Source organism: Ursus arctos, unplaced genomic scaffold, assembly GCF_023065955.2.
Source record: "Ursus arctos isolate Adak ecotype North America unplaced genomic scaffold, UrsArc2.0 scaffold_2, whole genome shotgun sequence".
In the NCBI taxonomy this organism is placed as follows: Eukaryota; Metazoa; Chordata; class Mammalia; order Carnivora; family Ursidae; genus Ursus; species Ursus arctos.
In genome coordinates, this window is record NW_026622874.1 from 5,351,664 (window position 1) to 5,375,870 (window position 24,207).

General features: G+C 39.3%; 2 protein-coding genes across 5 annotated transcripts in view; one reads left to right on the forward strand and one right to left on the reverse strand.

Annotated features, from left to right (window-relative positions):
* Nucleotides 1–4,251: 4,251 nt before the first annotated feature.
* On the reverse strand, nt 4,252–22,047 carry TFB2M (transcription factor B2, mitochondrial). Of its 2 annotated transcripts, none has more exons than XM_044387995.3 (8): nt 21,735–22,047; nt 20,793–20,881; nt 15,833–15,986; nt 15,361–15,509; nt 12,227–12,316; nt 10,159–10,221; nt 6,965–7,008; nt 4,252–5,114 (listed from the first exon to the last, which is right to left on the reverse strand). In XM_044387995.3, exons 1-8 carry the CDS (start codon nt 22,045–22,047, stop codon nt 4,940–4,942), a joined length of 1,077 nt encoding a protein of 358 aa, XP_044243930.2. In that variant the 3' UTR covers nt 4,252–4,939. The 2 variants fall into 2 exon arrangements, with proteins under 2 accessions (XP_044243930.2, XP_026365335.2); XM_026509550.4 differs by having other exon boundaries at nt 6,965–7,137.
* The window catches only part of CNST (consortin, connexin sorting protein), a 112,630-nt gene continuing 110,335 nt past the window's right edge, over nt 21,913–24,207 (forward strand). The window contains exon 1 of one of the 3 annotated variants that reach the window (XM_026509547.4): nt 21,913–22,571. The gene's annotated coding sequence lies outside the window, so the exon portion shown is untranslated. The remainder of the gene's footprint in view (nt 22,572–24,207) is intronic. The other 2 variants (XM_048225259.2, XM_026509549.4) reach the window with 2 other exon arrangements.

Here is a 24,207-nt window from a genome sequence, read left to right on the forward strand (position 1 = left end):
TCATGACCTGAGCTGAAACCAAGAGACGGACACTTAACTGACTGAGACACCCCGGCGCCCCTCTCTCCGGAATCTTTTGAGTGTGGTGCTGTGTGCTCGTGAGCAGTACACCAGCAAGAAAAAGCATGAGCTCCTCAACTGAAGGTTCAAGGCATAGAAAGAATGTAGGATTTAAGTTACTGCAATACTATGTGAAACCAGGATAACTTAATGTTGAGGCACAGAATATAAAATTAGAAAAACATAGAGATTTCCTGATTTGGGTTTTGGGTACTGAGCCTGGAACTGAGGGCCCTTGGACCCCAAATCTGAATAGGGTGCCGAGAATTGGGAAGCAGCCCACTCCATGCATAGCATTTTTATTACAAAGTAGGGCACTTGTTGGCCCAGTGAACAGAAGCTAAGGAAACTTCAGAATGAGGGTCCCTCCCTGAATCACCCCATTTGAAGGCCCACCCTGTTTTTCTCAATGGACAAAAAAAAAAAAAAAAAAAAAAAAAGCAGTGACCTCAGGTACGGGGAAGCCAGGGAGCACTGCCCTAGCCTGCAGCCATGGTCTTATCCTAGGAGGCAGTCTTGAGTGAAGGCCAGCACTACCTCCATATCCACCAGCCCTCCATGATGATCCAGGGAGAAAGCTAAAGGAGCCACTGCTTGGGAACCACGATGACCCAGACTTTGCTCACTGATTAGGACCAACTTGGCAGAGGCAGGGTTTGGGGCGTGGGGAAGGAGCAGGTAGTTAAGGACTCTGCTGAACTGGACCTGGGACAGTGTGGAGGGAGATCAAAGCATTGGAACCCCAAGGCTTGCCTGTATGAGAGACGCCACCAGGGCAAGACGATGCACAGGGAGTTAGAGACGTGGAATCACCAATGTTGAGAAGCTGAAAGAAAAAAAACTTTATTTATAGTAATAAAAAATTTCAGTTAACCATGTTAGAGGAAAGAATGAATTGTTTTTTCATTCTCTCTATAGAAACTGGTATTATATAAAATTCTTATAAGAATCTTTATATACTCTTTATAAGATCAAAGAGTATGCAACCAAAAACACAGGGGAAAAAAGGATCAACGGCCTATCACACTTCATTTTTTCCCCTGGATTTTGTGATGTCTGTGGTATTTATTGGCTTTTAAAATATTGTACTTTGCTGTGATTTCTTTTCTCATTCCAAATACTCCCTTTTGTACTTAGAGTCATACTGTTTCGTATCCTTTTTCTTAAAAGAGGTCCCCCAATACCCAAAGAATTGAAAGCAGGGACTACAAGAGGTACCTGCACGCTCGTGTTCACAGCAGCATTATGCACAGTAGCCAAAGCGTAGAAATAATCCAAGTATCCATCAACAGATGAATAAACAAAATATGGTGTATACATACAATGGAATATTATTCAGCCTTAAAAAGGAATGAAATTCTAATACATTGCAATGTGGACTAACTCTGAAGACTCAAAACGACAAATATTGTATGGCTCCACTTACAGGAGGTACCTGGAATAGACAGATCCATCGAGACAAAATGTAGGAGAGAGGTCATCGGGAGCTGGGGGAGGGCAATGGGGCACTAGTGATCAATGAGTATGGAGTTTCTATCTGGGATAATGAAAAAGTTCTGGAAATATGTAATGGTGGTCTTTGTACAACAATGTGAATGTACTTAATGCCACAGAATTATACACTTCAAATGGCTAAAATGTTAAGTTTTGTGATATATGTGTGTGTTTGTATCCACAATTTTAAAAGAGGCTTGTTCCCTAGAGTTGTATAAACCTGAGCCCCACAAAATTTGGATCTGTCCATACCAAGGAAATAAGCAACTCCAAAGTAATACAGTATAACATCCTATAATGAGAACCACATATTCAGTACTAGAAGGGTTTAAGTTTTCTTAATAAAAGAGATTCATTTAACTATTGTAAAATGGGCTGTTGCTTTCCAGAACTCATAAGTGATAAATCAGAAGCATCAGGTTCCAGATTTCCTATACAAAGACCACTCAGAAACTGGAAAGGTGGCTGACTCTTACTGTTCTTTAAAGTTGCCTGGGACGGAATGGCTGTGGTTTAGATGTTATTTTAGAACTGAAGCTCAGAATCCCTGGGCCCTCCATCCTATCCTGCAACTCAATAAATTCTTTTGGTGGTTCCTCTTGTATGAAAACAGTAAAAATGTATTTTATAGAGAAGCGGAAGATGTTAAGAGAGGTTCATGTTAAGAGAGAAGATGTTAAGAGGAGTACGAGTTTTCATAAAATAAATAATAAGGAAATCATGGGTAGGATCCTGAAACCATCTTTTTGCAAGTCTTGGAGATTTGATGTTTCCAATGAAAATTCTTACCAAATTACAATCAGCTTTTACCAGGAATCTAAATTGGACTTTAAAATACACAAAAAGCAATGCTTTCTCGCCCTACTGGTTCTATTATTTTCATATCCTCGCTTCTAACAAGCAGATAAAAACCAAAAAGAGCACAGAAAGTTGTGCCTCAATTTCCCATAAACCGTAATTGAAAATTTAACACACTGTTTTATTAGCGAGAGGGAAATTAAGTAGCACCTATAAATGTTTAATACAGAACTACCCAGCAGTTTTAGTAATAAACCAAATGAACATTTAACCAAGACTTACTGGATTACTTTTTAAAGTGTATTACGTGTCTCCTCAGGTTAACTAGGATTCCTCTTTGAAGCCTTAGACTGGTCAAATAATAGAGTAATAGGGCATGGAACTTAAAAAAAATCCCTTCCTTCGGGGCACCTGGGTGGCTCAGTCAGTTAAGCATGTGCCTTTGGCTCAGGTCATGATCCTAGGGTGCTGGGATCGAGCCCCACATGGGGCTCCCTGCTCAGCAGGGAGTCTGCTTCTCCCTCTCCCGCAAATCACCCACCCCCACCTGTGCTCTCTCTCTCTCTCTCTCAAATAAATACAATCCTTTTTTTTCCTTAAGATTTTATTTATTTGAGAGAGACAGGAAGCCTATGTTGACTTCATTCTCCAGATTTTCCTTGGTGGGTGAAGGGGAAATTTTCCTCCCTAAGGGAGATATGCTTTTGATAATACATTATCAGATATAGAAGGCCACAAAGTTAAATCCTTTTCTTTCATCTTGCACAAGCAAAACCAAGGTCCAGATCATTAACCCATTAATTTTACAATTTCGTGTTGAGAATGAATGGTAATATCCCACAATAACACAAAACATTTTTTTTACTCCTACTAATACAGAACATGCCTATTTTGGTCCCAATCACCTCCTGAATTTGTACTGACTGTATTCTTATATACTCTAGAGAAAAACATCTATTTTCTTATTGGAAAGTTATCAATATCCCAAAAACAAGTACACAAAAAGATCCTTAAATACTACTGAGCGTCTCCTGTTGAAATGACTCAAGGTCTCAGACCTGCTAGTTGTCTTAAGCCACCATGATCTTACCTAGAGTTAACTGTATGGACAGCTAGTTCACCCTTGGAGTAAAAACTTTTCTTCCGAGACACCAGGCCACGCTCCCGTAATTCCCTGTGAACATTCAGCTAAACTCATCAGGTTTGGGGGATTCAAACAAAGCAGATGAACATCCATTATCCTCAGCCAGCCATAAGGCCCTTTGGCAAAATATCTCTGGAAGTATTTAACTCCCAATTACCTGGTACTAGGCCTTGCCATGGCAATCACTCCACCTCTGGTATCTTAATATTTGTTTAGTGAAAAAGTTTCAGGAGAAATTTAGTCTGGAGGCATAGGAGTGGAAGGAACAGTGAGAACACTGAATGACATGAAGATTTGGCAGATTATATAATGGCAGGATAGGAATGACGAGAAAGAAGATTCAGTGTCCAGCCAGATTGAATTGTACACCAATGACAACAGTATGGAAGTCGGGAAGAACTGGTTTGGCTAAATGTTAACAACATGCCTTGCAAAAACTTACTAATAATACGCTTTAGGTATTACAAAGTATTATAATAGCAAACAAGTCTAACTGAGGAGATTTAATATGTCTCAGTTAAAACCCAGTAGCTTCTTCAATGATCTAAGAAAACATTCTTAATTCCATTTAGGTTCATGTAAAGGTCTAACTTCAGATGAACTTTCTTGATAGAACAAAAATTCAAGCAACTTTTGTATAACACAGACTGAATTACTCACTGAAAGCACACTGACTGTACATAACAGAATTTAAAGTGAATAAGTTAGGTTCAACTTAATATTTCATTAGATAGAGACCAACAAATCACAAAATCTTATTACTTAAAATACTTTAATGTCTAAAAAAGTTTAAGCCATATTAAAATTGAAATAATTTCATTGTACAGTACTTCATAATATAATTCAACAATCTGAAAAGTAAAACAAACCATTTAAATCATTTTAATTTACTTTCTACCTTAATAATGTACAAACTCTTCTGCCCTCTAGGAGGAAGCAAAAATCAACAGTGAAAGTGGAATAGTTAAGTTAATACAATGTAAGATATTTCACCAAAGGGATTTTTTTTTTAAAGTAAGCTCTACACCCAACGTGGGGCTTAAACTCACAACCCTGAGATCAACTCATACACTCTACTGACTGACCCACCCAGGCACCTTTGGCCAAAGGGATTTTTAAAACTAAATTTCATCTGGCAAAACCCTACAACTACCAGTATGTCTACAGCAGATAGGAATTTAAAACAAAACAAATGCAATCTGACCAAATTCACAATTAACAGAAGTTTTCATTTTATTTTTTGTGAATAAAATAGCAGCCATGGTTTTATCCAATTTATTAAAGGTATCACCTTCAGAAGAAATTACCTGCCCAAGCTGCAAAACAAGAACAGTTATCTTCTGTTGAAAGCCTGGAAGCTTTTCAAACTTAGTTCTCCTCTGTTTGTGCCATAATTTCCAAATAAAGTCAAGGCTCCAGCTCACGTGTGGGCAGTCAAGTTCCCTACATGATCATCTCTTCAATGCAATCGTCAAATAGCCACCTACAAGATTCTCTGGAACACTCTATAGTTTCAAAAAGCCGTTTAAAGTCTTGAGGGTACAGATCTGTTATTTTCATGTCTCCATGTTTCCCTATTTGCTTCAATATAGCCGTTGCGTTAACTGGACTCAATAACCTGCAGAAGAAACACAAAGTAAATCTGCTTAATTCCTTTTTATAACCACAGTAAATGTTGGTAGAGATAGCTTCTATGCCCAATTTAAAATGCTTAACTTATGGATATATAATTAATCTTGTTCGGTTTAAGAGTTTACATATAATGTATAGCTTTTACTATTATTTCTGAAGTTTCGTGTCTTACCTGTCACAGAAAGAGCAATCTGGGCTTTAACATGTTCTCATCAATTCTTACACAAAATTCTAATTTAATATTACCCTTCAAGAAAATTCTTCTGCCTACCTCTTTCATCTGTTAACTCTCTACAAAAACATTTTTTTTTTTAAAGATTGTACTTATTTATTTGACAGAGAGAGAGACAGCGAGAGAGGGAGCACAAGCAGTGGGAGTGGGAGTGGGAGAGGAAGAAGCAGGCTTCCTGCCGAGCAGGGAGCCCAACACGGGGCTCGATCCCAGAACCCTGGGATCACGACCTGAGCCGAAGGCAGACACTTAACAACTGAGCCACCCAGGCGCCCTGCAAAAACATTCTTAACTCCATTTGGGTCCATGTAATAGTTCAATAAGTACAAACAGCAGAAACTGGCATCTAGTAGATTTCAAAGAGGGAATAGTTTTCACCTTTTTATGTAACAATTACCAGTGAATAAATTATAAAGCAGAAAACTGCCTTGCAAGAAAACATCAGTGAGCCTCTGACAATAACAACTAAACAACTGTAGTATGTTGGTGGAATCTATTTCCAATACTTTTTGATTCTGAATGGAATCCCGGTCACAGGTGTAAACATGCTTTCAATTCAGAGATCACCGAGGGAATTGTTAACATTTTTTCACCATAGTTTACATATTTATTGCTTAATTTCCTATATTCTTTCTTTCTTTCTTTCTTTCTTTCTTTCTTTCTTTCTTTCTTTCTTTCTTTTTCTTTCTTTCTTTCTTTCTTTCATTTTCTCTCTCTCTCTCTCTCTTTTTCTTTTTTTAGGTAAGCTCCACACAGAGCTTGAACTCACAACCCCAAGATCACGACCTGAGCTGAGATCAAGAGACAGATGCTCAACTGACTGAACCACCCAAGTGCCCCTAATTTCCTATATTCTTCATATTTCCACTCAAAATAGTCACTACCACAAGGTGAGAAGATAAAAAATAGATTACTTTTACTGGTCTATTGCCAGGCTTAACATTTATTTTTACACAAATATTGTTCAATCAACAGCTCATTCAGAGTTTCACCCATTCTCTGACAGTACTTTGACTATGGGCTGCTGATTCCAAGGCGTCATGCATAACTTACAGAACTGTACCCATCAGCCCCATGGAAATGTTATATAGCTCCCAAGGAGGCAGTAACAGCTATAATTTCATAAAGCTTTAGGCAGAACCATAAAATTTGGTCCAGGACAGAAGGACTAGGGTGGTAGAATAATCTGTGCCTGCTTCGGTTAGGAAATAAACCCACGAGGGACAGGCAGTGAGAAAAGGCAGATGGTGGGTTTGCCACCACTGATGCTGCTTCTAGCCTGGTCACTGGCAAGCAGCTAGTTCTCCACGTAAGTCAATCCTGGACATACACTCAGACAAAGAGAAAACAACTGATAGGCATCCCTAGTCGTTTTTACAAAGGAAAAAAAAAATTAAGTTCAGGAAACTATGTGGAAAAAGGAATTTTATTTTTCTAAAATGTGCACCAGGGAAGGAAGTGTTGTAGAAAAATCGATGAGTGAAAACATGATACCTCACTGTTAATCAAGATATGCAAGATCCAGAAAATGGACCTTTAACAAGAAAGTATAATTCTTACATTAAATTGCTACTTTTACACTTGCTTTTATTCCTCTTACTTACTGTAAATGGTCCATTAGCTTGAAATTGCGCTTCATAAAACACTGCTTTAACATGTGAAAAAATACATCATAGTTAACAGATGTTAAATTTTCTGTAAATAAATTCTGAAGAGGAGTCAGTTGAATTAAACACATGTTTTGTCCTACTTGTTTATTTATTGGTTCTAGTGGTTTCTGGAGAGAGAAAAAAATAGTGTTAGTCATAAAATACCGCCAGAGCAAGACAGAGCTCGCTCACTCATTCAAGCCAGCTGTTGGATGGGACTATCACCATAGACCCCGAGCGCCCCTGTACATTCTTGCTGGGTGTGCCAAGGATGCAAGGCCCCAACCACTCTTTCCCGGGGTTTCTCAAGGCTGTCTGCAGCAAGCCACCTTGAGGGATGAGATAATGGCTCTCTCCAGGACAAAGAGGAGCTGGCTTCCTGTGTGCTATAAAAGAAGTGGATCCCCACTCTGTGTTTCTAAGCTGCAACACAAGCCCCAGCACGTACACCGTCAACTGAGGAACATCACGTTACCCCATGGGATGTGGGGGCAGATACAGTCTTTCGTCTGATCCAGGAGTCTACCTCTGGGCAGTATCCATGAAAGAGTAACAGCTTATTAACTTTGAGCAGGGTAAAATCAAATCCCAAACAGGACACTAACATGTACTGAGTTTCTTCTATATTTGAGACACAACACCAGATCCTAAGGATAAAAAAGCATTATTGACTTATAATTTTCCCTTGGATATTTAAAAAAATATGGGGTTACAAACTATGGTCCATGGCCTGCCTGTTTTTGTATAGTCTGGATCTAAGAATTGTTTTTACTTTATAAAGGACTGTTTAAAAGAAAAAAAAAAAAAGCAAAAACAAAGAATAGGACAGAGACTACTATGTGGTCTGCAAAGCATAAAACATTTGCTGCTTGGCCCTTTACTAAAAAAGTTGGCCAACCTGCTCTAGTATACAGTATTCAGATTTTTTTTTTTAAAGTACATGCCTTAATGTAAGGTTAAGATGTCTTTTTCCTCTGATATTATCCCTCAGAAAGCACAGAGGCCTTACATTTAAGTCCTTTGGAAATCTCATATATTAGGTAGTGATCCCTTATTTACTTATCTAACTATATATATACACCCACATACATATATGTGTACATACATAACATATACATTTTTGAATATATATACTCTTTGTGGAAGACCTATTGCCTGAAAAAGAAACTTTCAATCAATTCTAGTTTCTAGTTTTGGATGCCCGTAGTTGAAGGAATTAGTTTAAAAAAGAAAAAAAGGAAGGCAATGAAATTCAAAAAATATTTAGTGATTAATAATTAGAGAGGGAGGGAGATAACCTCATAACTCAAAGTGTTATATGTTGCTGTTAGTTAAGACTTTTGAAGGTGACTTTAGAAAGCAAGCTGGTAGGGGGTAACTGGCTGGCTCAGTTGGTAGAGCATGCAATTCTTCAGGGTTGTGAGTTCAAGCCCCAAGTTACTTAAAAATCAATTAAAAAAAAAAAAAAAGGAACCTGGTAGATAGCTTTGTAGTTACAGATAACAGACCTACTTGGTAAATAGGGAAGAAAAAAACTGTCCTGGTGTTAAATGGATGGCTATCTGTAACTTAGCAAAAAAGTTCCAGTGATAAAAATATGGCTTCTAGGGGCGCCTGGGTGGCACAGCGGTTAAGCGTCTGCCTTCGGCTCAGGGCGTGATCCCGGCATTCTGGGATCAAGCCCCACATCAGGCTCTTCCGCTATGAGCCTACTTCTTCCTCTCCCACTCCCCCTGTTTGTGTTCCCTCTCTCACTGGCTGTCTCTATCTCTGTCAAATAAATAAATAAAATCTTTAAAAAATATATATATATGACTTCCAAAAAGTGGGAAAGCCCAAACAACTTGGATGGAAATAAAAATAATGTGCTCTAAAAACTGTTAAATGTCTCCAAGTGCCTCTGTAGCAATTATGAACATGCTGATATCAGAGATACGAGTGGACTCTTTGAACACAATTCTCTCATGAAACATGACATCTGGTTTTCTCCTTTTCATCCCTAGAGCTTATGTATTTAAGTTGGACAAAAAAAAACTTTTTTAGGGGCGCCTGGGTGGCATAGCGGTTAAGCGTCTGCCTTCAGCTCAGGGCGTGATCCCGGAGATCTGGGATCGAGCCCCACATCAGGCTCTTCTGCTATGAGCCTGCTTCTTCCTCTCCCACTCCCCGTGCTTGTGTTCCCTCTCTTGCTGGCTGTCTCTATCTCTGTTGAATAAATAAATAAAATCTTAAAAAAAAAAAAAAAAAAAACTTTTTTAGCTTTTGCTCTTGTCAAAGAAAAAATGATAGTGTCTTATATACAGGATTGTTCACTTTGGGGACATTTGGATAAGTTCCTAATGGTCTTAAGCCAAAATAAATTACTCTGATTCTATTTTGTGAGGCTACAAAAATTTGCTTATGAAGAGTGAAAGAGAGCTAAAATCTCAATGATCACAACAATGACTGATCACTGAAAAGTCAGACCATTTCTAAATTGATCATTTTCTTTTTTTCTTTTAGTGGGAAGAGCGAGGAAAAAAACCAAAGCAAGTAGGCAAATGGGACCTTCAGGCTGAACTGGTCCAAATCATTAGCATTTCATCCTGAAGTCAAACTTTGGATTGGTTTTAAAAATTCAGCTACTTTATTCCAATTCTGCTATAAGTCCCCCTGAAATAAAGTAAATGGAAGATCACTTTATAACATTATCACTTTGGTTCTATAAAAAGGGGAAAACACAAACAAAAGCCCCACCCTCTGGGTAAGAAACAAGACATATCTGTTGATGAACTCAATCATTATAAATAGTAAAATGACAGATTTCTGACTTTTACATTTCTGTCTGTAGTTTATCAAATTAGATGAATACTAAGATGATTGTATTTTCCAAATTTGGGATGTATCTTCATTTCAAGAGAGACAGAGATGGAAGTCAAATTCTGTTTAAGCCTATTACTATGCTAACTAGTACCCACTGTATAATCACCTGAAAACTACAACTCTCTTCCAAAATAATTTGAATTTATTAAAAGCAGTAAGATATGTTTAAAGAACATTTCCAAATATTCTAAAATTAAATACCTTAAATAAATACGGGATACCAGATAATCTTAAAGAAAATAGGACGTTCCATTTAGAGGGAAAAAGAGAAGGGTATTCATTCTTACCTTACTCTTCCGCTTTTTCTGTCGCCCACTTTGGCTGTATACACCAAACGAGGACCAAGGCTCCTTGAGCGAAGGTAAATGAAACGAAAAACATTTCTTTTAGTTCTCTTTAGTCAAAGTGCCCCAAATTATTACTGCCTTTAAACAACAGAGTGAATTAAACCCAAGTCATCATTCTAATTGCACTTAAGAAAAACAACGTGGGATAGTTAAATCATCAACTTCCCTCTTCTCCTTGTTTTTTTTTTTTTTTTAGATAAAGAGGAGTATCAAAGGTCTATCCTGATACTGCTAATTCTCTTACTTATTTAGATAGAGTATCATCCTTAATATAATCATGCAAATAGGTCCTTAAGCTGGTTTAACAGCTAAGATTTCCATATTAAGTCACAATCAGGTTAGGGCCCATCAGATCAACACCGACATAAATGCATGTCAAAAGTCAACATAGGGCCTTTGAAAATAAATATTGCAGAACAGAAAAAAGAGAAGATTCTCCAGAAAGCTAAAGTCCTCAGGAAGCCTTTATGAAGAAACTAGCTGACAGCCATAAGGAGAGGAGGCCCAGATAAAAAGCCAACAGAATGAGAGATCACTGAGGTAAGAAAGGATTTTAGGGACACCAAGAACCGCAGTACCAATGTTATGGTCCACAGTTCAGGGTCAGTGCTGTGAACACCAGCGTGTAAAGATTTCTGGGAATACAGAAAAACAATAAAAGCATGACAGACACTAAAGACAAGGAACATAGAGCCAATCTAGGAACCTCATATTTTGGAGGAAAACACACAGAATTGGAACAAAAGCTAAAATCACATGGGTAACATTCTAACGACTAAGTATGCACCCCGAGGGGCTTAATGTGCTCCTGGACAACAATACTGAAGGGAGTACATGGAGATACACACGATGAATTTAAAAATGAAACCAACACATCCTCAGAAGAACAAGGGCCCATCACATACATAAACATACATCCAGCAAAAAAGAAAGGCCAAATTATTGTATGAAAGAAATAGTGTTTATCAGTTTTTCCTTCACTCTGGCCCTTTGCTATGAATACAGTGGCCACTAGTCATATGTGGCTACTGACCCCTGAAAGTATCTAGTCTGAATGGATATGTGTTGTTAAGTATAAAATACACAGTGGACTTCAAAGGCCCTATACCTAAAAAAAAAATTCAAATTATGTAATAACTAATTGTAAAATACTGATTATACACTGAAATGATAATATTTTAAATCGAGATTAAATAAAATATATTAACATTAGTTTTACCTGTTTCTTTTTTATTTTTTTATAAGTGTTGCTACTAAACGTAGCACTGCACGTGAAACCACCTGTGTGGCTCACATTCTGTTTCTGTGAGACGACTCTGATCTTGCCTAAGGAAATAAACTAAAGAGGGGAATGGCTATAGTGAGGTTTTAACTGGCCATTAAAAACTTAGGAAAAATGTCTAGTGATGAGAGAAAAAAACCTTATCACTATCTATTAGCTATTAAGTGAAAAAAATAAGATACAAAATAATATAATCCTTACTATTAAAAAAAAACACACGGAGCAAAAATAAAAGGCTACAAACAGGCCACAAATGTCAATAGTGACCTCTGGGTGGTGGAATTTTAGTGTTGAGTTTTTAAAATTCTTTTTTTCTTTTTCTTTCTTTCTTTCTTATGTCTCACATTTTTAGAATGAGCATATATATATTATTTTTATAATCCAAGAAATATATAAATATTTGTGACAAAAATAGAAGCACAAAGTTACCTAGCTCTGTTATCTTCAACAGCTGGGAAAAATAATAAAATTCATTTTTCATTTTTTTTTCATTTACTGGTCACAAAAAGGTAGTATCTTTAAAAACAATGAAGTTTGGGGCCTGGGGGGATAGGGTAACTGGGTGATGGGCATTAAGGAGGACACATGAAGTACAACTGATGAATCACTGAACTCTACCTCTGAAACTAATAATGCACTTAAGTGAATTTAAATAAAACAAAATAAATAAATAATAAAAAAATAAAAATGAAGTTCTCTGTTGCCATTTAGAAGGATTTTACTTACCACATGCAGAAGCTTAATCTTACAAGCTACTTGCCAGAGCACACTTAATGCTTGATACAAGTGCGGATTTTGGGGACTTGCCACCAGTTTCTAATAAAGGGAAAATAAAAGTTACATGTTTACATAACTATAAAGCAATCAAAATAAAATTCTGAATCTTAAAAGTAATATCTTAATAGTATTTAGAAATTAAAGAAAATTAGAATTGCAAAATCTTAACCATAACCATAACCAAAGAAGAGAAAATCTTTTTAAACTTTCATATTGAAATATATCATCATGGACACTTAAAATATAATGTATGTGAGACTGACTTCCTTTAGTCAAAACCCTATCAGGACAAAATCTCATTAAAGAAAAAAATCACACAAAAATGAATAATCACCGTGGAGAAAGACAAGTGTGTGTTAGAAGTATGTATCAGGTGGGCTAGTAAATTTTGAGTCAAGAGTTGCTCAGGCTGACACTTGAAGGATGAGTGGTTTCCTCAGTGAGTGAGAGAGCACTACACAGCGGAAACCACACGTGAGAGGGTCCATGGTAAGAGAAGCACTAGAACATTTCCCCAGTAGCAAGATAAAATCGGAAGCATTTCCCGTTTCTCTTCTTTCAATCTTTCATGTATGTAATGTATGCACAGCCTCGCGGTTCTAAGGCCCCTACTCTTTCCGTGGATCGTCACTATTTCTTTACTGAGTCTTGGTGTGTAAACCGCCCTTTCATTTCTTGCTCCACTATCCTAGCCCATAACTCTCATGCTACAATGGATTGGAAGATTAATAATGTGAAGCATTCTGAGCAGAAAAGAAACATTACTCTCAACACACTGTAAAGAACTTCAGAAGGCCCTTCAATTGCAGAGAGCAGAGTCCAAAAACTCTAAATACTCCTGTTACAACTAGTACATGAATTCAACAAAGTTGCAGGATATAAAAATCAACACACAAAAGTCAATCATATTTCTACATACTAACAACGAATAATCTGAAAAGTAAAATTAAGAAAACAACTCCATTTACAACAGCATCCAGAAGAGTAAAATACTTGGGAATCAATTTAACCAAGGAGGGGAAAGACTTGTACACTGAAAACTACAAAACACCAATGTAAGAAATGTAAACACAAACAGAAAAACCACCTGTGTTCACAGACTGGAAGAGTGACCAATGTTAAGATGTCAGTATTACCCGAAGGGACCTACAGTCAACACAATCCCTATCAAAATCCCAATGATGTTCTTTTCACAGAAATAGAAAAACCCATCCTAAAATTCATATGGAATCTCAAGAGACACTGAATAGCTTAATGTAATAAAATAGCCCAGAAACAGACCCTCACGTGTATGACTAAATGATGTTTTGATAAGGGTACCAAGGCCATTTGATGAGGTAAAGGGACAACTTTTTCAACAAAAGATGCTGGGGAAACTAGATACCCATATGCAAAAGAATGAAGCTGGACCTTTACCCGACACCATATAAAAAAAAGTAATTCAAAATGGATCAAAGACCAGAATGTAAGAGCTGAAACTATAAAACTCTTAGAAGAAAATACAAGTGAAAAGCTTCACAACACTGGATTTAACAGTGATTTTTTAGCTATGACACCAAAGGCACAGGCAACAAAAAGAAAAAATAGACAAACTGGGCTTCATCAAAATTAAAAACTTTGGGAACCAAAGGACACAACAGTGTAAAAGGGCAACCCATAGTTGGGGAGAAAATATTCACAAATCACATATCTGAGCAGGGTTTAATATTGAGAATATATAAATAACTCCTTAAACTCAACAGAAAAATAACCCAAAGAAAACGGCAAAGGACTTTCATAGACATTCCTCCAAAGATGATCTACAAATGGTCTATAAGCACATGAAAGATGTTCAACATCACTAATCAAATCAAAACCACAGTGAGTTCACAGCACTACAACAGGTATTATAAAAAAAACAGAAAACAAATGTTGGAGAGAACATGGAGAAATTGGAACTCCTGTGCATTGCTGGTGGGAATATAAAATGGTACAAACACTATGGAAAACAGCAGGGTGGGTCCTTAAAAAATTACAAAATTGAAAAAAATTAAAAATAGTATTGGGGCGCCAGAGTGGCTCAGTGGGTTAAGCATCTGCCTTCAGCTCAGGTCATGATCTCGGGGTCTTGGGATTGAGCCCCAACTCGGGCTCCCTGCTCAGTGGGGGTCTGCTTCTCCCTCTGGCTCAAATAAATAAATTTTAAAAATATTTTTTTAAAAAATCTTAAAAAATAATTTTAAAAAGATTCTCTCTCCCTTTCCCCCACCTGCCCTCTCCCCCTCCACAAATAAATAAATAATATCTTTAAAAAAAAAATAGTACTGCCAAATGATTCAGAAATTCCACTTCTGGGTATATAGCCAAAAGTACTGAAAGCCGGGACTGGAAGAGATATTTGCACACCAAAGCTCATGGCAGCATCATTCACAATAATGAAACGTGGAAGCAACTCAAATGTCCATTGACAGAAGACTGGATAAAGAAGAGGTGGTGGGTGTATGTATCTATGTGTATATGTGTTTGTGTGTAAATATATACATATATCTATGCACGCAATGGTAAATTTTTCAGCCTTAAAAAGAAAATATAATTCTGACACATGCTACAACTTGGATGAAACCATAAAGGCATTATGCCAAGTGAAGTCAGTCAGACACAAAGTGCAATATTCTATGATTCCGCCTATGACAAAGTACCTAGAATAGTCAAATTCATTGAGACAGAAAGTAGGACAATGTTTACCAGAGGCTCAGGGGAAGGGGGAGATGGGGAAGTAATGTTTAATTCGGTATGGAATGATAAAAATGTGCTGAGAAGAGATAGATGGTGCTAACAATTGTACCACAATGTGAATATACTTCATGCCACTGAACTGTACACTTAAAAACAGTTAAAATGGTAAATATGTCATGTATATTTAACCACAAAAAAACCTTTAAAAAAATCGAACCTAAAGATTGCTCTACAGAAATTTAAAAGCCATCTTAATACTCTCAATGTCATGAGCTCAAATTAAAGTCACACAGATTAAGACCACTCAGAGAAAGATCACAAAACTTTCAAAACAAAAACTCATCAGGTACTTGTTGTTAATAACCTACCTCATATTCCCTTTCAGTAATAAACATATTTAGTTCTACTCGTCCATAACTATACACAGAAGTAGAAGAATATATGTCATATAAAAGTTTCCAAAGTATCTTTTTTTCATTTTTTGATGGGAAGATTCCAATTACTCTTAATGGGGTGTCTGTTAGGAAAACAAGCAAAAACATTTGAGTAAGTTGTTAAAACTTTTCCCTAAGATCATATTTTATTGAGTCAAACTAAGTTAACAAACTATATTAAGTCAATTAAAAGGAAGCCTCAGCACCTTTCTTTGATAGGGCGGTTGGCCTCTGTGGAACTGCTTGGATTCTGTCTACGTGAGGGAAAAGCCACAGTCACCTGAGAGCACCCGCCCAAAAACTCTATCATCTAAACAGGACGTGGATCTCTTCAGCCGACAAAGTGTCCTGCTAGAGAAAGCTGGCAAATTATAAGCTATTTGCTGCAGTGAATGACAAAAATTACCTTCTGACCAAGGAACTGCTTTTATTCCAAAATGCCGAAAAAGTGTTTCTGAAATCATAATGGGAGGTTTTACTATTCCAGAATTTCTAGGATCCATTTTAAAGAAGTCACAGTAGACCACTTCTAGTTTTCCATTCACCGTTTCTCGCAGGGACTGAAGAGAGGCAGAGATAACATGTTTAAAAGTGTCAGCGTTAGGGAGACTTTGTATCAATTCAAAGATCTACTTCAAAAAACTTACCCTAAAATTTAAGAGTTAAGAGAAATTAATTAATGCCTGAAAAGCTATGAAAGTACAGTATTACTAAGAAAAAGCCCCCAAACCAAAAAACCTTCAACATATTCTCACTTAGCCTTTCACTTTCTCTACTTTATCTCAATTGGTTCAGCTGTTCCAAAAGCATCCTCACACTAATTGACCGCTTAGTGGCGGCTGCCTGGAGCTCGGGCAGAGATTCGGAGACCGCACCTGGGCCCAGGCAGAGAGCCGCAACCCATCTGCTGGTTGTAGCCAGATGCTTCATAGAGAGAAACGATAAAAATATTCAAGTGAAAGGCAGACAGTCCTGTTTTTACTAGAAGAGTTTAATTAGTCCTTCTCGCCAAATGAACTTGGCTACACTCATCGTGTAGGTCACTTTCTCTTCCCCCCCCCGATTTTTCATTTACGTTTTCTAAAGACAAAAGCAACTGCAGAAGGAAAGCTCCTTGTCTGCCAGAGGTCCAATATACCTCCATCTTTTTACCACTCTGATGTGCTCATTCTGTCGTAGCATTGGACATCTTAGTAGTGAGAACGAAGGGTTAGCTACAGACTCCATAAACTTAATTTGAAGTTACAAAAAGATCAAACAGAAGAAATTAATGTGACTTGAGATTCTCACACACAGAAAATTCTATTGGTGTATATCAACGTTTCAAGATTTGCAATTTAAAGTTATGAAATAAAAAGCCTAATTTTTCATAAGTGTTTGATTTCAACCTGTATTATTTTATTTCTAAATCTAGTAAATTCTAATGATCATTTTCATAGGGACCCTTGAGAAAGACTAGGGAAGGAACAGACTGGGATAGAAATCATATACTTTTGGTCCTGTTAAGTTTGAGATGCCTATTGTAAGTGAACCATGTGGAGATGCCAGGTAGGAAGTTGTAGACCTGAATAGGGAGGTCAGTGGAGTGGTCCAGGCTAAAGATACAAGTTGGTGAGAATTTTGCTTGTTGAAGGTTATAAAGCCAGGGGTGCAGATGAGACCCCCTAGGAGGAAGCACAGAAGACAAGGCCTGGGGATGGAGTAACTCCAGAGTCTCACAAGAAGCTGAGAATAAACCAAAAATGTAAAGAAGAAAACCAGAGTGTGGGGGCGCCTGGGTGGCACAGCGGTTAAGCGTCTGCCTTTGGCTCAGGGCGTGATCCCAGCGTTACGGGATCGAGCCCCACATCAGGCTCTTCCGCTATGAGCCTGCTTCTTCCTCTCCCACTCCCCCTGCTTGTGTTCCCTCTCTCGCTGGCTGTCTCTCTCTGTCGAATAAGTAAATAAAATCTTTAAAAAGAAAAAAAAAAAGAAAAAAAAAGAAAACCAGAGTGTGGTGTCATGACAGCTAGAGAAAAAGAACACTCACTTGATGCTTATCTTAAAAAGAGATTATCTTGAAATTCTTACAAATTGTTCTGTATGTACAGCAATAAAATTACCTCAGTTATTCAAGAGTCATGTTTTAATTTTTGCAACTAAGAAAAGCTAATGAATTTTGGTTTGATAGGAATTTAAGAGGAATGTATACATTAAGACTTTGTTCCACTTGTATTCTGAAAGTACTTTTTTGTTTTTGCATCTGTCACATAGCATGAATAATGGTAATAATGATACAACAGCCAGAACTCCAGAATAATTTAGTTCTACAACAGTGAAATCACATTTAAAAACTCAACTGCAATTAGGATTCAAAAACAGGAAGCACAGTTCATCTTATTTAAATTGCAACAAGAGGGGCACCTGGGTGGCACAGTTAGTTAAGCGTCCAACTCTTGATTATGGCTCAAGTAATGATTTCAGGGTCATGAGATCAAGCCCCACGTTGGGCTCCTCACTAAGCTGGGAGTTTGCTTGTGAGTCTCTCTCTCCCTCCCTCTCTGCCCCTCTCCCGCCCCCCTGCTCCCTCTCTAAAATAAACAAATTCTTTAAAATAAAAATAAATTGCAACAAGATCCTTTACAAGTGGGCATTAACATCTCTACTTTATATATGAGGAAAACCAAAGTCAAAGAGGTTAAATTACTTCATTGCCCAAGGGTCTTAAAGGTAGTGATGGCTAGGGCTGACATTCAGCCTGACTTGAAAAGACTGTTCTATCTCTGCTGAAATACCACACCACTTGCCACAAAAGCTGAGGGCTCTTCAACTGAACATGTACAGCTCTTTCTGCAACAGTAGTCCTCCTTTTCAAAAGGAATGTATCATGATTTATTATTACAGAACACAATTTGAAAACTGTTATCTCTAGCACATCCAGATAGGAGAATTAACTGTTCCTGCTTGAGACATTGTTAATGTGGAGTCCCGGGCATCTTATCAGAGAGGGTGGGGATTCTAACGCTAGACAGAAATTCAGAGTCAAGCATCATCCCTTGAAAATCTTTTCAGTTTTTAGGAGCAAACTCTGGGTGGCTAGAAGCATTGTCTGCTGAGAGCACCACTTTAAAGCTGTGATTTAGGGATACCACAAGACTTCTATTTATTTTTTATTTCATTTTTTTGAAGATTTATTATTTTAGAGAGAGAGCATGTGCAAGCATGCACACAAGCGGGGTGGAGGGGCAAACAGAGAGAGAATCTTCAAGCCAACTCTCTGCTGAGCAAGAAGCCCTCACTATCCTGAGATGATGACCTGAGCTGAAACCAAGAGTTGGACACTTAACTGACTGAGCCACCCAGGCGCCCAAAAAAACTTCTATTTAAATGGTTACTTCTCTTTTATTCTGAAAAATAGATGAATTCACATAAAACCTTATCTGAATGGCTTTTCCCTCTGTCATAATGATGGTTAATAAGAGTGAATACCTACTGAGGGCTGAGCTCAAGTTAGTGCTGCGGGGAGGGGGGATGGGGAGTTAGAAAGAAACTAAAAGCCGGCAATAGAACACAAACTTAGTTCTAACCAAAGACTGGATTTGATCAAGATGGATTTTTAGTTTACACTGCAGTTTCAGAAACATTTACAACGAATATTCCTGTATTTCTTACAGGGAAGTTCTGCGTGTCATGAACTTTCTAGCCCCCAACACTCCATTTCTCACGGAATCATTGTTTTCAAATTAACACATATCTTGCTCTTACAAGAAAGCAACTACTGTGTTACTGGATAAGAAACTAAATAGACAATTTAATGCATTTTAATTATTTTGTGAACATGCAGATTAACCTTCAAAAGTAGGCCTTGGGGCACTTGGATGGCTTAGTCAGTTGAGTGTCCAACTCTTGATTTCCGCTCAAGTCATGATCTCAGAGTCCTGAAATCAAGCCCCAGGCTAGGCTCCAACCTGGGTGTAGAGCCTGGTGAAGATTCTCTCTTTCTCTCCCCCCTCCTCAAAAAAAAAAAAAAGTAATCCTTTTTTAAAAAGATAAAAATAAAAGCTATCTGGTTTCCAGTTCCTAAGGTGAAATTGAAATTACAAATGGCTATGGTGACTAAATCACACTTCACAATCTTTGAACACTTGTGTTCTTTTCTCTTCATGTTTTTTGGGATTCCAGCAAATTCAGCATCAATTAAATAACCTGACTAAAATCTTGCATTCCTGGGGCGCCTGGGTGGCTCACTCGGTTAAGCACCTGCCTTCAGTCAGGCTATGATCTCAGGGTCCTGGGATCAAGTCCCATATCGGAGTCCCTGCTCGGCTCTGCTTTCTCTCCCTCTGCCGCTCCCCCACTTGTGCACTCTCTCTCTCAAATAAAATCTTAAAAAACAAAAACAAAAACACACCTTTTTATTCTTTCAAAGCTGTCAGTTGTAGGATAACCACCACCTAACATGCATAGTTTTATTAAAAAATAAACTGAGGGGGCGCCTGGGTAGCGCAGTCGTTAAAGCGTCTGCCTTCGGCTCAGGGCGTGGTCCCAGCGTACCGGGATTGAGTCCCACATCAGGCTCCTCTGCTGTGAGCCTGCTTCTTCTTCTCCCACTCCCCCTGCTGTGTTCCCTCTCTCGCTGGCTGTCTCTCTCTGTCAAATAAATAAATAAAATCTTTAAAAAATAAATAAATAAACTGGATTCGGTGGACATTTTCATAATTTTTTGTTGTCGTCCTGCATATCTAAATAATACATCATACCTGGTTTCAGGAATTTGGCACAGAGAAGTATAAGTTTCCTAAACTGAATCTAGAGACTCAGGAGGGAAGGGAAGGAGAAGGAAGGAGGCTGGCAGTGAGACAACGAATTTCCACTTCACTGTTACGTGTACCTGTCCGCTATATAAGCAAGCAGAATTCATTTAAAAAAAAAAAAACCCATTTGGATAATGCTTTCACTACATGCAATTGTATGTGACTATACCAAAACGTTCTTGCCTCTGAAACCCTAAATCCAGAGTTTAACATAGTCTCGTTTAACCTAGATTCTAAGTTCACAGAAAGCAGAGGCGCAGGATACCCTACTGAAGACGAGGAAACAAGCCTAGAGATGCCAATTACACACTTTGTTCAAAGTCACCCGCCTAGTCTGCAACAGCTAGAACCAGAGAACAAGTCTCAGAACTCCAATCTTTCAGTCATTCAACAAGCATTGATACCGCCTATGATACTTACACTGTGTTCTAGTCACGGGGGATAACAATGTATTTACAGCAAGGCCCCCCAAAGTGATTCTACAAGTATAAATTGTGTGCTTCATTTTCACTTCCCTAAATACTCAAAGATAGCTGACTGAACAATAAATTAGTTTAGAAACTAAATGTATACCTCCAGATGTGGAAGAAAAGCTCTGTTACTTTCAAGGGCAATCACTTTGGCCTTGCTTTGAAGTAACGCTTGAGTCAGGATTCCAGGACCTAGTGTTATTAACAGAAGGGAAAGTTTATTTGCAAAAGAAACAAGTTTTTTCAATAGCGACTAGAGTAGATGTTTCACATGTATTATCTAATTTTGGTCCTCACAACACCCCCAAAGTAGATACTACACTCCTCATTTACACATTGGAAAACTGGGGATTAGATAAAATCATTTGACTCCAACATCACAACTGGTAAGTGGTGCTGCTTGGCTTTGAATCCATTCTGTCAAAGCCAAAGCCTGAGCTCTTCATCACAATGTTTTACTATGTATCAGGAAAAACATACAAAGTTCCTTTAGAATACCACTTATTCATGGTCTACTCAGATACTTTAACCAGGAAAAGATACTGTCAAACCTGAATAGTTCTGACTCATGACAGGCAATGCTCCTTCAAAAAGGTAGTTTTTCAGGGGCTCCTGGCTAGCTCAGTCGGTGGAGCACGCGACTCTTGACCTCCGGGTGGTAAGTTGGAGCCCCACGTTGGATATAGAGTGTTTTTTTTTTAAATAAAATCTTTACCAAAAAAAAAGTATTTTTCAGAAAGTCTATACATCTTATGTTCTCGGCATCCTGCTATGGTCTCTAGGAGACCTATGTAAAAGATAAAAAGTTCTCTGGGGAGGGGGGGGCTTGCAAATATTTTGAGGAGACAGTAAAATCTAGGAGCATGTTTTATCCAAAGCTGTGTGAAGTGCAAACTGCTGCAGAAATATTTCCTGATGTCATGACCGAGACCGACCATCCAAGCTGCTCCAAGGGGCCATGTCCTAAGCGGCCCCCCACGGGCGGTCGAGGGGAGTTGGTACTAGCGATGAACATCCGAGGAAAGGCAGTCCCCGGCGGACTCACCTGGATTACACTCCAGGATGAGGCTGTCAGCGTTTTTCTTTTCTTTCTTCAGGATCCGCACCAAGGTCGTGGCCAGTTTCGGACTGGTTATGTAACTCTTGGACTCTGAGCGGTACTTGGGCAACCACGAGGGCGAGTCTCGGAAGCCCTGACAGGGCATCAGCTGCGGGTGGAGGTCAGACAAGCCCCGGCGGTGCGCCGCGCGGACGCCCCTCCACCTCACCGCTCCCGACCCCAACACGCAAAAGCGACCAGCACCGACCAAGGCTGAGAGCGCCAGCCGCGGAGGCAGCCCCGCCACCGGGACCGACATCTTCGCCCTCTAAGGTCTGTCCCAGCGTCACCGGAGACCGTCACATCGCCAGCGAGCTCCGTACAGAGAACTCCACGTGTAACACCTTCCTGCCACCCGACTAGGCCAGCACTACTAGACACCCCAAACTGCGCATGCGAACCGGCTCCTCCTCTTGTCATTTCTCTCACTTCCGTTTCCGTCCAGGCGAGCCGCCCGAGGACTGTGAGTGGACGGACGAGGAGAGAGACAGACCAGCCGGGTTGTGTCTGGACTGGTACTCTATGGTTGTCCGCCCACCTATGCGTCCTCTCTAGCCGCTTGCGCTCTATGCTCCGCGGTCGCGAGCCGCCCGCCGCCAGCCCGCCAGCCGGGAAGGGTGCGCAGAAGGAGGCGGGGCGGCAAGGCAAGAGGTGTCTCCTCCACCGGAGCGGCGGGAGACCCGAGCCGACTCTGTGACAGCTCTTCGGCCGCCATGTCAGCAAGCGGGGCTGGAAACAGACCCGGCGCCCAGCCGTAGCCCTGCGTTCGCGTCCGACTCCCAGGTGAGGAGAGGAAGAGCGGGATGTGGGGCGCCGGCCGGCGGGCTGCCGCGGCGGGAAACCCCCCGGGACCCCCTCGCTCCTCCCCCGGCGCCGCGCGCAGCCTCTGCGCTCCCGGTGCGGGGCAGCCCCGTGCCCTCGGCGCTCGCCCGCGCGCCTCTCGTCCCTGCAGCCCCGTGTCCGTGCTGCGCTCGCCCCTCGCCGCAGCCCCGGCTCCGCACCCCGGGGGCCGTCCTCGTTTGCCTTCATACCTGTCCCCTCCGCCGAACCGAGAACCGCCCGGGGTCTCCCTTCCGGACCTCCCTCTGGGCCGGTATCTACCTTAATTTTTATTTTTTAATTTGCGTGTTGAACAGATTTAAAGTTAAGGCTTTTTAAAATTAAGGCTTAAATGCTTTAAATCCCTTTGTAAGCTTAGAAAGGTTGCGACCTTAGGATGCTTATTTTGATCCCTGTATAAACTTACTCAGATACGTACTGTGGAATGCAATTTTGAAGACCAATTCCAAAGACTCTAAAAATAGGATGCTCTAATGGAAATTTTGGCAGCCTTCTTACCTATTGAGCAATGGTAGGAGACTCGATTCTTTGAGAGTGATTTCGGGGTGTAACGATTATACTCAGAAAGAGATTTGCCCATTACTCTTTACACCGGGTCAGGAAACTGCAGCCAGTCAACACCCCCATTAAAATATGAGCAATCCTTTCTGCTTACTCGACTGGGAACGTAATTGAGCTTGGTATTTATATGCACGAGGAAAAGGTTTCTAAGGAATGTATCACCTAGCAAATTGAAGTCTGAAGATGGTACTCAGCTGGTGCATCTCAAAATGGATAAAGAAATTGACAGCCAACTACGTATGGCCTTTTGGGGATTATAAATTTGCTAGGACACCATGGAATGGTGGAAGCCTTAGGTTCTCCTTGGTCTAAATTTCCTCAAAAAAAAAAAAATTTTTTTTTTTTCAGTTTCCCCATTGATGGTTTTCTAGAGGTGACTCTTGCATCCTCTGGACACCTGAGAATGCTTTTCCCCTCCATTCTTTAAAGAGCTGTCTCCTCCTCTACCCTTCTAAAAATATTTTTATAGATTCATAAATACAGTGGGTTTTTTTCCTTGAAAGCCCTGGGGGCTTGAATACTTTTAAATCAAATAAAGAAGAAAGATGTCTTATGATAGAGGAAGAAATGGTTTGCTTCTAGAAATGTGTTGTTGAGTTTCTCATGTTTAAAGTACACTTCTAAAAAAATTGCGGTGCAAGGTATTTATTTTAAAATATGTTTTCCTGTTTCATAAGGTTTGTGGACCAAAGGTAGTCTACCTAGCCCTGGAGAAATTAATGTTTCTTATCTTCCTTTTGAGTTGTGTTTTTTTCCCTTGTTGTTGTGTTTTTTGTTTGAGTTTTTTGTTTTGTTTTTAAGTTTTGGACAAGAGAATTAGGTTATAAGTATTTCCCTTTTTATAATGTTAGTGGCTGGTTGTGGTTGAAGGTACTTAAATAATAAAGACAAGATCTTACATATCTTTCTGAGGCCCTAGCTACTGGAAATGAATGAAATGTTAATTTCACTTTAAAGCTATACCTTATAATCAGCATTCAGATCTGCTTTATCAGAAAAACTTGGTTTGTGTATTTCC

What these genes read in the sequence shown, in the direction of transcription:
- TFB2M (XM_026509550.4), bottom strand. Translation starts at nt 22,047, where the DNA reads ATGTCGGTCCCGGTGGCGGGGCTGCCTCCGCGGCTGGCGCTCTCAGCC. An exon ending in AGATTAAGCTTCTGCATGTG is followed by an intron (nt 10,222 to 12,226) that starts GTAAGTAAAATC and finishes CCTTCGCTCAAG; the next exon opens with GAGCCTTGGTCCTCGTTTGG. An exon ending in AGAAAAAGCGGAAGAGTAAG is followed by an intron (nt 7,138 to 10,158) that starts GTAAGAATGAAT and finishes TTCTCTCTCCAG; the next exon opens with AAACCACTAGAACCAATAAA.